This window comes from Pagrus major, chromosome 4 (genome assembly GCF_040436345.1).
Source record: "Pagrus major chromosome 4, Pma_NU_1.0".
Classification (NCBI taxonomy): domain Eukaryota; kingdom Metazoa; phylum Chordata; class Actinopteri; order Spariformes; family Sparidae; genus Pagrus; species Pagrus major.
The window spans coordinates 33,955,923-33,969,357 of record NC_133218.1 but is presented as its reverse complement, the minus strand read 5'-3'; the positions used below and the strand labels follow the sequence as shown (position 1 = coordinate 33,969,357).

Here is a 13,435-nt window from a genome sequence, read left to right as displayed (position 1 = left end):
TCTGTAATGGTAATATGTAACAGGTGTTTTTCAGACCCCTGCAAATCCGCCCCTGCACCGCCCTTCCACCAGCACCCGCTCCATCCGTGAAACTCTCTCATGTATTTCACATGTGGTTTGATAGGAACAATGGCCAGAACACATTTCAGCACCATTCAAAACATGTTATGAGTAAATCTGGATGAACTCTTGGAGGTCACTCCGACTGCAGGGTGATACATAAAGGCAGCCACACAGACGCTGCGCTTTCATGATCGGTAGTGAGTTGAAAAGAGGGGGCCCCGACGTGGTTGTGAGCCCACACCGGCGGAAAAACACCTGGATTTGAGATGCATGCGAGAGTTGAAAGAAGGTTGGCGGGGACTTGAACTGGAGCGCGTTCAAAGCATGATTGCTATTTTTACACATAGTCTGAGATGAAAGTGACACTGCTTTTGATTTAGGAAAAAAAGGGGGGGGGGGAACATATGGAATATCCATGCTGAAGACTGGGATATTTTTGAAGAAAAAAGTTTGATTTAAACCCTTTTTTTTTTTTACAAAATATGCATTCAGGATATTAGTTCTACTTGTGATAATAATATTAAAATAAACACATTTTAATTTCAAAGTAATAGGAAAAACTTCTGCTTTCACATTTTTCTTTTTTTTTAATGTCACAGCCATTTTAAACCACTGATTTAAAGCCATGTCGAGCTGCACATCCGCATTTTGTAGATCTGTACCTGCGCTGCGGCTGCGCAGTGCGACGTCTCGAGCGTGCCCGGAGCTGCTTCCGCCTCGAGCGCGCGTTCGACCTGGGACTTGTAGTTCTCTTCGCCGCGCTTGTGGCGGCTCCTTCAAGTGCCTCTCCTTAAGAAGCCACTTCGGAGTGAAAATATTGACCGCCGGGCTCTGACCGAAGTAACACGTAACGCTGCTCTTCGTGTGCTCTGTCTAACGTGAGAATAGATGACGGTGCCGTGTATTCGTGCACTACAACGACCAACGTCGCCCCTAATGAAAGCGAGGCAGTGTAAACACAACTCCAGGAACATGAAAAGATCGGGTGACAGTGAGGGGGAGAAGAGAAGAAAGGTATTGATAGCGTTTTTCTCCGTTAGCTCTGGCATATTTCTAAGCCCTGTCGCTCGTTGAATATCTAATGCTCCTTATGGGATGCCGCTGGCTGCATTTCGGAGGCTAGCGAGCCGCGAATGTGAGCGCATACCTCACCTTGCCTCTTTCCTTTATTGTGTTTTCCATTTTTTCCCCCAACCAGTCTGCCACAATGAAGACTTACAGTTGCATTATAAAACGGTGCTTTTTTTTTTTTAACCACGTAAATACACTGCTGATGAGAGGAGTAACATCTCGGCAACATCCCATAATTAAATAGAAAACACGATATGAATTGCAGTCTATATAAATATATATATATATATATTTATGCTAGGAAACAGTGAATAATCATAGTTATTCTATAGGTTAGCTGTTAATATTTAATAGAAACCAAACAAACAAAGATGCGACGTTGAGGTTTCATTGCTGGTGTGATGGATGAAAAAATGAATCAGCTGTTAATTGTGATGCAGCAACAGGAAGCAGCTCAGCTCAACAGTTAAACATAAATGTAAAGTTAGTGTGTGTCACACTTGGCAACGTGCCAGGCCAGCAGTCTCACAGCTGCTCCAGGCTTCAGCTACAGACACACTGGGTAACACACTGGGGCTGTAATGTACAGTACAGATGATTACTCAATGGCCAATTGTTGTGATTACTCCTCTATAATAATACCTTATTGTGAATATGACAGCTGTAGAGCCCGCTAAAGGTATAATTAAATAATCCCGCACACATGAGCTGACTTTGTGCAGGATTATTTATTAGATGGATGCTTTCGTAACCCGTCGTGACCTGTTGTGCCGTGTTTCGTGCTGACCAGGGCTTAAACAGGCTTTCGCATGCTGTATAACCGTAACTTTGTTGTGTGCTGAGATGCTTAAGCCAAAGGAAGTAAAGGGGCTCTGCTGTGCCCAAGGCATCCTGTGGCTATGCTTCACCCCACAGTCATACCCGCCTGTCTGTCTGTATGTCTGTCTGTCTGTCTGCCCGCCTCGCTGTCTGTTTCTCCTCTTATCTCCTGACTTGGACGCAGTCTGCCGTGGCACATGTGTTTGGATCATGTTAGACAGCAGTGAAACTATGTAGGACGTGGTTCCTCCTGTTTATGAAAGCAGCCATGGCGGCCAGATGAGCGGCTCAGAGAGAGAACTCATTCCAGCTGGCCCTCAGGCAGTCAGGCAGCACTGCACAGACCTAATGGCTTAGCTTCCTTTCTCTTTAGATAAATAAAAGGATGAGCGAGAGGAATTGTAATTGCAAAATGACTATATGAGTGTAGAGCAAAGCCAAGGATGGAGCTGCACGCTTTTTTGGCCACTTTTTTTTTATAATATCAGTGGTTGTATAGTGATACAGTTATCACGATAACTAATGACTTGGATATGATGGTTGTCTTATCCAGTGAGCGAGTATGTTTGCAATGCTGCACAAAGTGAGAGATGTGCTATGATGGCTCCACTGTCATACTGAGTTAGGGAATGCAAGCACCAACAGATTAGTGCCAAATGAATACACAATCTCCTTCGAAAATCCCACCGCAGCAAGTCAGTAGACACACTGACAGGTGGGATGTCATAGCCTGTCTGTATTTTTAAAAGCGAAATAGAATAGGACACTGGCCTAACTGCAAGGGAGGATTAATCACATCACATCCACATCAGTTCACATTTGTTTAAGTTCAAAAACTGAGATAATTGTAATCTCTGTTGCTTAGAATCGAGGATGGATCCATCAGATATTCTTTGACACACTGTTTTGTTTATCGTTTCAGTAACATTAATTGCAGACTACTTGCACTCTGGTTCTCAACTCGCTATACTTTCATGAATTTCCACCTCATAGCAGCTAGCCTAATACCCTAATCCAAAGAATTGAAAACATTTTGTTCTGTTTTATCAGTATTGTCATCACAAGATGAATTTCCACTCAGGCCTTGGGAAGTGTGAAAACAGAACTGGCCCTGTCCCTTAACCCAATGTTCTGATGCCGTCTTTGATGCAAGCTCGCCATTTGGACAGTGATGACAAGTATAAAGTGCTGTGTCGAAACAGGAAGTGTGTGTGTGAGCAGCAGGCTAAGTAATGATCACACAGGGTCACCAGATGTTGTGAGGTCTTGGGCTCAGCCCAGCCCATTGCTTAGATCAGCCTCATTGGTTTGCTCTGGTTGCGGCACCATAGTGCAAGCTGTTTAGGGTATTTAATTTCTGAACACTCATTAAAATGGTTTGTGTTTCCCTTGGCAATTCTGTTAAATTAACAACTACCGAGGTAAAAGCTGATTATGTGGCCACACATCCAGACATGGTTAATCAATTCTCCCACACAAAATGTTAGCTGGTGAATTAGTGTAAAAGAAACGATTTATGGCGACTAATGCCGACGTCCTGTCATGTCAGGCCTGGTGTTTTAGCAAGAGGGGGGTGTCAGATTCAGCACATTCAGCAGCTTTGCGCTCTGCCGGCCATCTTTTTCTCCCTTTTAACCCAAGCTACATGCTGCTTGCTCTATTAATGAGCCAATAATGGAGAAATAGTGTTGGGTGCTGACATAAAACATGGGTATGGATACCTAAGGCAGGGTAGCACATAAGCTCCAACAGAGCTAGATTTACACCTTGGCTCTGTGTAGAATGGTAGAAAAGGGGAACACTCGGCATGGGGGCTCTCACAGCTTCATCAGACCCCCGCCGGTCGAGCTGTGGAAAAGCCAGGGCTCAGAAAAATACGGCTGTGGCAGATAATGATACCATTACACTAATGGAGCTGGCAAATGAAGGAGAACCCAGATGCCCTGCTTTATTACCGGAGGGGGTCATTTCCTCACTGCATTCCTAATGGCCTGAGCACACAGTATTGATCAGGCTATCATGCTGCTAATCCTCTACAGAATTACTTATCGCTGGCTAGGTGTCGATCTACCGCATGCCCTGCTCTGGCCTTGCCGCTGGGCGGCCACTGCGTGTCCAGCAGGGACCCACCGGGCCGTTTATCCAGTCATGATTTAGGGCCAAGCAGGGATGGTGTCTGGGAGGTCTTCAGCAGTGGGCTGGCCAGTTCAATGTGTTAAAAAAAGGAGGCAAATGAACCTTACGGGTTTTCATTTAATTAAGGAGTAGGCAATGATGTGGTTCCTCCCTCTTTATGGCCCCATTGGCCGCTGTGGAGCAGGGGAAGAGGTTGGGTGTTGTTCTCAGTAATTGTGTTGTGCTGTAAATAAGAACAGGCAGCTCTTGCGGCATCAGCAGCAGCAGGGTGCAAGATTTCCACCAGGCCGTTGGTCTGGTTTGATTACAAAGTGCTCTACATATTTATCTGGAAGAATTCCACATGCAAATTTGTTTCTTCAGGCCAAATTATTGGGACTCCCCCCAGTGCCAGGCCTGATTACTACAATTAGAATAGTGGCTTTATGTGAGTAATGATGAAATTTTTTCTAAATTATTCATAAATGCATTATGTGAACATGACCGAGAATGGTGTAGCCTGGGCCACATCATCATTACAAATGAATAGGAGGGTCAGGTAGCAAAGAGCACTTTGCCCAGGGCTTGTGACCTGTCATATTCTTGGCCTCTTTACTGGGCCCCTGTGTGCATTAGCATCCTGAGGCCGTTGGAAGCATGGCATTGTAGCATCAGCAGACTCCTCTTGTCACCTCTGGCCTTGGCTAATCAAAGAGTTTACCTTAAGGGGGGTATTTAGCCCTGTTCGTTAGGGCCACTCCAGTAGCCATAAAGAAGTATTTATATATTTCCATCTGGAACAACCTGTCGTGGCGAGGGAAACTAGCTATTGATCCAGATATTTAGTCATTTCTTTCTGCGTGCGCCATCAATATTGTGCAAACATCCGTCCACGCGAGGCTTGACCTCAGCCCCGGCCTCTATTTTTCGCTCCCATTGGAGTTCAATGATATACTATTCTGAAAAGTAAAATCAATGAATGAATATGAAGTTTTGGTGTGTAATATAGTGCAGGCCCAAGGCCTCAGGTCTTTCATTGATCTGCTACGTGTGCATTGGAGGGGGCTGATTAGTCTGCTGCCGAGCTTTTCCTTCTACATGTCTTTACCTTGTCTTGCCTATTTGATCTTTGGCTCATATATTTATACTGAGTTGTTTACAGATCAGCATGGTGAGTCAAGCCTCCCTTTAAAATAATTCAGTCAACATACTAGAACTCCTGCTCAGCTTGGTGCAAGAATGCACCAAATGCACCGAGATATTCACCATATAGACTATATAAATTTGACTGTTTTGGATGAACAGTTGCATGAATTAATCCACAGACCTTGTTGTCAGCTGGATGTGAACATTAATGATGTCCTCCTCGCCTGAGCTGTAACTTCAGCTAGCTTAGTTAGCTAGCTCGTCCATGAAGAGATGCACACTTCCTTCTGCATGGTATGGTCAATATCTCTCACAGTCAACAACTCATACCAAAAACAATGTAGATGATTAAATAGTAGTACACATAAGAGTAAAAATACATATTTTCAGTTTTGCGATGATATGTCCCTTTAATCATATTAATTTTGGAGCACTGCAGTAAGTGTAATGGACGGTAGGTCCTATTTTTAAAGATGACAGTGATGGAAGGATGGGATTGACAGTGGTGGAAAGAGTACTGAAAATCTGTACTCAAGTACGATTACAGTTGCCTTACTGAAATATTACTCAAATACAAGTAAAACTTACTGGTATTGAAATGATAAAAACATAATTATAACAATGATAAAAGTCAAGTAAAAGTACAAAGTAATCTTCTCTAACGTTTCTCAGAGTATGAGTTACTTTTTAACTGTGATGTTTAATGCATTATGCTGCTCTGTTCTGCTCCGTGGTCATGGTCACATCTCCAAACCTGGGCCTGCTGCACAGTTTTGTGTTTTTTTGGCCATATATCAGGGATTTCATTGGCCCATTTGTGATCGGGTGGCCTTTTTGGCTCCAAAAACAGATGAAAGGTTTTGATATTTTACACAAATTGTACTCAGAACTGAATTATAAATTTAGAAGTGACTAAGTAGATAACATGGTGTGTTGTCTACTTAAGTACGAGTTAAATTACAGACTTGAAAAAATACTTGAAAAAAATACCTAATTACAATAATTTGAGTAGATGTAAATTCATTGTTTTGCCCCACTACATCTGTGATGTAATTATTAAATTAACTGATTATATATTCTACAACTAGTGGCATTTAACCGTAAGCAAGCTGTTTCCTTAAGATTAAACGATGCACCAGGATACTGTTTATTACCCATGAGATGGTTCTCTGCTGATGACATTCAGATATCAGCCATATATGGGTTGGGTCAGCTTCTCGTGATCAATGTGAGAAATCCCGCACGTCGTTCCCTCACTTCCTACCACCTCTTTTATGGCAGTCTGTGTTGAACGCATGACATTTTAAAGGTGCATGATGTCTACATTTGGTTTGCATCTGGAAGGATATCAACTTTTACGGCCCCGCCTGCATTGTCTCAGGGTATACGGCTGAGATGGCCTGCCACGGACTCCCATATGTGCTTCGGAGGGCCTGTGATCTTACTAAACATTTAAATGGAAAAACAGAGATAGCCTTATGCAAGGCATTACAGTCTGGTGTGGCTTGGGGATTGAGCGCCATAGTGAGTCATAATGTCAGTGAAAGGGTCATCTGCAGAGGTTTTCTCCTTGTACTGGCTGCCATCTACTCCCCTCTGACTGGTTGGCCACTGTATGACATGAGGCAAGATGAAAAATTGAAAAAAGATTTCTATCAGAGGCAAAATCCAACTTATTTCCACAGACTTTCCACAGATATGAGGCAACACGAGTCTTGTCTTTCACCCATGCAACCATGCTTAGTTTGATTTCCTAATTCTAGCAGTGTTGCTCTTTGCAGTAAGAAAACACTCAGAATACAGTCAAAATTGGGCACAATGAAACCAAGGCTGTAAAGTTAAAGATTGTCTGAAAGAAATATTCAACGCAATAATAACATCTGTGCGAAAAGTGCTTATTATTAAACGCAATGAGAAAATAATAATCCTAAATTTAATCGAGTGGTATTTCTGTTGCCGATTAGCAAGTTAGCTAGGTTTACAAGTTGCACATCCCTATTAAAAACACTGAGAAACATCCTGTACCGATAACTAGGGTATATGTCTGCGGTTATCATATACCACCCGGATGGTTTTCTCCTATGGAAGCAGTCACCAGGATTGTCCAAACAGCCCTTGACAGGTTACGTGTTTGACAGCCCCTGCCGAGCGCCTCATATTAGTGTTGAGGCATTAGCCACAGATGTCAGCACGTTCGCAAACAAGGCCGCGGTGTGGATCATGCAAACCGGCCAACCAGATCAGCCGTCAGATTCAATGAGATTACAATCGAATGTGACCTGCCCAAGTAGGGTTCATCTGTCATGCATGTGTCCCGTCACAAGAGAGACATAGAATAATCAGTTCGATCAATAGATGGTGGTGGCTCATTGGACCGCTGCTGAATAAACATGGGAATGACCCTCTCACCTCATACACAAGGGCTAGATCCTCAAGGGGGTTCATTAGCCACTCGAGGCTATGATCCGGCCACGTCGTTATTTTCCATTTCTGTTTGTTTGGCATTCTGGAGGTGTGTGTGTGTGTGTGTGTGTGTGTGTGTGTCTGTGTGTGTGCAATGTGTCTTTGAATGCATGGTTGTGTGCATGTGAGCGCACGTCTACACATTTAATGTGTGTGTCAAGGCTGCTGATGCTTTTAATGCTAAAAGAACATTACTCACATGATAAAAATCTTCAACAAGCTCGTTTAGCACCATAAATGTTGGAAACGGACGAGACATGACAGCCTCTGAAGCAAAAATAATAGTCGATGCTACGTCTTAGCTAACCTGGTTGTTGCTATTTTTAGCCGACTCCAATAAAAATGGTTTGACCGTGCAAAGCCACCTGCATAGGACAGGCAGTCTTCATGCTGTTTATTTGTGAATTTATTTTCCCTTTGTAATGACTCACCTTTCCAATAAAAAGTGCCTACTGCCACGGTGTTGCCCAACATCTGGTTTCAATGGAAAGTCCAAAAGCCTTCATTCACAAAAGCTGCAGGAGGCCAGGTTCACAAGGCGCTGTAAATAGTAACTGTTAATTTGTACATCATAAGTTCTTTTCCATAAACATGAGCAATGAAAGTGTGTTAAAATACCTGGCATTTGGCGTATTGCTTTGTAGAGGCTGAACGTAGGAAGTGCCTGCGCTAGCCAGAGCCAGGTTCTGTTTGGCATTGCTTTTGACTGAGCCAGCTGGAGGTTCACTTGGCCTCCTCTGCTAACCACCATTAACAAAATACTGCAGGTAGTTTCTTCTTGTAAAAACAAACATAATGCTATTTTTGTGAAATGGTTGTGTGTAACGGTGTCAGACTTGGGGCTTCAGTTCGGACAGCAAAGGAGTTAGCATTGGCAGGTGTTCAAATAGCCACTAACCTCATGTCTACCTAATTGAACACAAAAATACTGAAAGGGACTTGAAAAAGCATTTGTAGTTGGAGGCATCAGGTGCTTTGTGCAGCTGCTTACACCTAAGGACTTTGGTAACTGCACCAACTTCCATTCCGAGGAGCGTTTTCCTGGTTATCCTGGATTTGCTTTCCTGGAGCTTTTTGTATCTCCCGTTCCAGCATTTACTCTGCATCAAGTGTCTGAGAAGTGTCTGCTCACTTCAGGTAGTCTGTTCATGTCTCAGTGATTCTTCCTCTGAGCTCCCCCCCCCACCCCTGTGTTTTTTCTTCATCAGCCTAACTTTTCCTTGCATATATGCGAAGGAGCCAACGACAGCTTGACTGGCATGCTGTCAGACAGGCGATGCCTCTCCAGCGGTGGAGCATCAGCCTTTTCCTGAGAGCTTGTATGTGTGTGTTGATCTATGTGTGTGTGAAAGAAAAGTGGGGGTATTGTCAGGACGTGACCGGCACACTTTGCATGTTCTCCTCGAGACAGGTGCTCCTGGGCGAGCACTGGTGCATGACAGTTGCCTTTCATCGCTGTCTTCTCTACACTTAACCCCTGACCAGCCCTCCCTCCTTCCTCATCCTCCTCCTCATCCTCTCCTCCGCTCTCCTCCCACCCTCTTTCCTCCACGTCTGACCTCTTCTCACGGCGCTTCCCTCGGCCGTCCTGAGTGATGGACTGCGAAAGGCTGGTGGGCGGGTTGCGCTTTCTATGTGGTGGTGTGCTGCGGCAGGCTTGTCACAATCCTAACACTGTCAGGCCACGGAAACCCAGCTGTCCAGACTGAACAACACACACACACACTCACGCCCACACACACACACACACTTACACAACTTTTTGTTCAACAGTCCGTAATTCCATCCACCGGCGCTGTCAAGCACTTGATCAAACGTGCATAAAGAAAGGAGCCCCTTGGCTGAATCCCATCTTCTCTCTTCCTATCATAATGTAGGCAGATTTTCCCTCCTCTGCCTGTTTCTTCAGCTCTGTTTATTCAGATGAGCCTGACTGGGGGGCAGCGGGTCACATCCACTCGCCTGGCTAAAACGGTCCTGAATTGAGGGTTGTCTCCAGTGAGATGGAGAGAGAAAAAACACAAGGAGGGGTTAGGAAGGGCTGCCGAGCGGTCATGTCAGGGCTGTTTGCCGAGGCTATGTGTGTGTGTGTGTGCATGTGCCACGGCAGGGGTAGGGGTTAGGGAGTTTGAGGGTTCAGTTGTCAACCCCTGTGTCATGCTTGCCCTGGCCCTGTTATGTAGGGGGCATCCACTGTCATTTGTTGCGGGACTGTTTGAAGTGGAGTGAGCCACAGAAGCATAAAAAGCAGTCAGCACACAGCGAGCTCTCAGGTGCCGTCAAGCAGCAGCCGTTCATTTAAAAGTACAAACTCATACTCCGCAGGAAGTAATCCCTTATTAATTTGACACCCAGAAAGTTTGTGTCTTATCTAGTTAGTGTTCTTATTCTTCTTTTTTAGAGATTTGTTTTAGGGTTGGCTTTTTAATCTAAAGCATACCTGTGTTAATTCAAGATGGGGACTGATCCAGATGTTTTGTATAGGATGTACTTAGTTTTATGTTGTTTTCCCTTTTATTCTCGGAGCCTCATCATGTTAAGTGAAGTAGGTGGATTAAAGTCATGCTTGAAGCCAACTTTGGGGAGGACTAGGTAAGCTTGTGGTTTTCATCCAACACTCATTCTGTACTTGCAAGTTTTTTTGAAGTTTATCCCTATGTGTGCGCGTGTGCATCTGTCTTTGTCAGCGTAGGTGTGTTTCATCTGACATACATCTCCCACATTCTCCCCACTATGGAAAAACACCAATGGTTAAGACTCCTTAAACTTGTTGTCGGAGTGTCAGCGAAAGACATGAGCACAGCGGCACACCATGAGCTTAATCCAACAACAGCCCGTCTGCCATACTGTACGCCCGCTATCTGCGAGCGAGTGGACCCCTTCCTCGCAGCCATTGTCACATATAGGGGGCATTGTCACATGTGAGATGGACTCATGTAAATGCGGTGACAGGCTACTGTCTCGGCTGACTGACAGCACAGAGGGATTGGGCTAATCTGAGTGACTGATTCGAGGCGCGCAGCGGCTCGGCTGTCCCCATAACTCCTGAGAAATAGACAGCTTCAGCAGAGTTATCTGTGTTTGTAAGTCCTTCTGCTGCGCTGGGATGACAATAGGGATTAGTGCCAAGGTTCTTTAAACTGTTTTTTTTTTTTATTTTATTTTTGGGAGGGGGGGGGAGTCGGGCCTCTTATCGGCGTCTCGGCAGGATGCTGCCGCAGCCAGTTTTCCTTGACTGTCAATTAAAGAGGGGATCATTAACTTCAAGGGTATAAATGTTCTAACACTGGTATTACGTTGGGAAGCTAAGTCGCTGACAGATGTTCCAACTTTAATTCTCCACTTGTTTTTTTGTCCTTTAATTAATTTATGTATCACTATTCGGGTTTTAAATATTTTCTCCCCCTGTCTGCTCTTTGTTAGCCTGTAATCTCAGTTACCATGGTAGTCGCAAAGACGATTGGGCCTTGTCACTCGGCTGTGTTTCTTATGAGGTTCAATCGGCTAATGTATTCAATATCACCCAAACTGAAAGGTAAACAGTATCTAATGGCGCGCCGTGTTCCTGCACTGCCTCAGTGCAGCCTGGAGGCGCTGGGCGGGAGGAGAACATCATGTCTGACTCGAGTTCTCCAGGCTTTTCAGGAGGACCTTACCACTCAGAACGGCGCTTGATAAAAACAAAACGAGCGCAGCTTGTATCTCTGTACATGTGTGGGTTTTTTTGGGGAGGTAAACAAAAGTATTTTACGACTTTGGGGTTTGTCTTTTGGAAGCTTTGTTGGCGGTTGTGAAGCACGGGTGTGACAGCTGCGGTTGAGATTTTCCTCAGAGTGGAAGTGCAGACATAGTGCGGTGACTTGATACGGCGAAGTGTGTACTGTAGGTAGCCACGGAGAGAAAGAAAGAAAACAAGAGGAGGGGAGACGTTAAGGGGAGTGGGAGAGAGATAGGCGACAGAGACTGCTAATGGGCAAACTCTCTTCATCCACCACCACTGCCATCAGCACCACCACCCTGTTCTCTCATGACAGCTCTTTTCCTTTGTTCTCCCCCCTCGGCCCACTCTCTGCCGGGGATTCGTGACAAGTTTTCGCGGGCTGATCAAACGCCGCGGTGACACCTGATTAGGATATAGCGCGTGTTTACAGTCGTGCATGGCGAAGACCCTCCCCCCCCACCCCCCAGACAACAAGGGAGACTTCACCTTGACTAATTAAATTTGCACCTGCAATACCAGCTGTGACAGCCACTGGAGGGCTGCATTTATTTATGTCACTCCATACATACTTCCTGTGACGTTCATGGAGGCTGAGTTTGCAGTAGCTTCTCTGTTTACACACACGGCTTGTAAAAGGCTGTGTGTAATATCACGGCTTTCAAAATTGCTTTTGACTGATAACTAAAAAATGTGATTTGAACAAATATGAAATGTAATTGCATTTCTGGCAACTTGAGCAATGCTCTCCTTTAAAATGACAAAAAGAAATGCAAAGTTCACTTCGGTTAGCAGGTGGCACAACTTGATTTGCATATTTAGGGAATTTAAATGGAAATATAAAAACTTGTTGATGAATTAGATGTTGCACTAATTGTATTACGTTGAAGCCAGTGGATAATAGAGCTGCAACGGTTAGTCGGTTAATCAATTGGTTGATTTTCAAGCAAATGTCAACATTTTTTGGTTCTAGCTTCTTAAATTAGAGAATTTACTGCTTCTTTTTGCCATCTATATTTGTAAATGAAGAGTCTGAGTTTTTGACTTTTTGTTGGATAAAAGAAGACATCACTTTCTGTGAAATTGTGATGAGCATTTTCCCACAATTGTTTGACATTTTATCAACTAAACGATTTATTGATTAATCCTGAAAACAATTGGCAGATTAATCGATAATGGAAATAATCATTAACTGCAGCCCTTACAGATGATCTAGTTTTATCAGGGTCAGTTCTGCATGCTAACTCCAACAAATTTAATTCTGTGTCCTCACTTGTGTGTTTTTGAGCTCTCTTGCTGAAAGGGTTTTGACCCCTTGTTTAAAATAATGTGATTTGTATCTTCCTCACCCCAATGTGTGTCCATTTAATCATGGATTAATGTGCGCACATATGTGTGCTTGTATATAATCTGCTGCTCTGAGTGTGAACGTGTGTGTATCTATCTAAATCAGCGTTGAGAGTGTAAAGGGCCACAGCTGAAGTGAGCAGGACATCATTCACCCACGAGCAGGAGACAGGGCCTCGTAATTTGTGGCTCCCCCCCCACCCTTTTCTCCCTCACTACCTCTCTCTCTCTCCCCCCTACCCCACCACCATCCTGCCTCCCCAGCCTCAAATTGACCAGGCTCGACTGCTGGTCATGCTGTATTACATGGGTTAGATGAAGTAATTATTTCTAGGCCACTGACTACAAGCAAGATTAATAGTTTTTGAAACGGCCATAATGGAGGGCTGACCTGCCGTGACATAAGCATTATTTCAAGCTCACCTCCACTCTCATCCCTCTCACCTCTGGGCACCGGCAGAGTGTGATTTATACCTGGGTTAATGAGGGGAGGGGACCTAGGAGCCCAGGGCCACCGGCATACCAGTGCAGTGTTCGGGAGCCCGGTCCCCCAACTGAGCAGACGGATAGATAGTAGATGGATTCAGATCAACAGCAGTTTTTGAATGTCGTTGTTTTACTGTAGGTTGACATATTGACTTGAAACTTGAAATGGTTGGTGCTCACTGAGATGTCTTTGAAAGGTCAGAACAA

At 44.5% G+C, this 13,435-nt stretch overlaps 1 protein-coding gene across 1 annotated transcript in view; it reads left to right on the top strand.

Moving 5' to 3' along the window:
• The first annotated feature begins 898 nt into the window (after positions 1–898).
• Positions 899–13,435, top strand: part of fto (FTO alpha-ketoglutarate dependent dioxygenase) — a 126,022-nt gene continuing 113,485 nt past the window's right edge. The window contains exon 1 of the mRNA XM_073464979.1: positions 899–1,077. Within this exon, the coding sequence (XP_073321080.1) occupies positions 952–1,077 (126 nt within the window). The 5' untranslated portion in view covers positions 899–951. The remainder of the gene's footprint in view (positions 1,078–13,435) is intronic.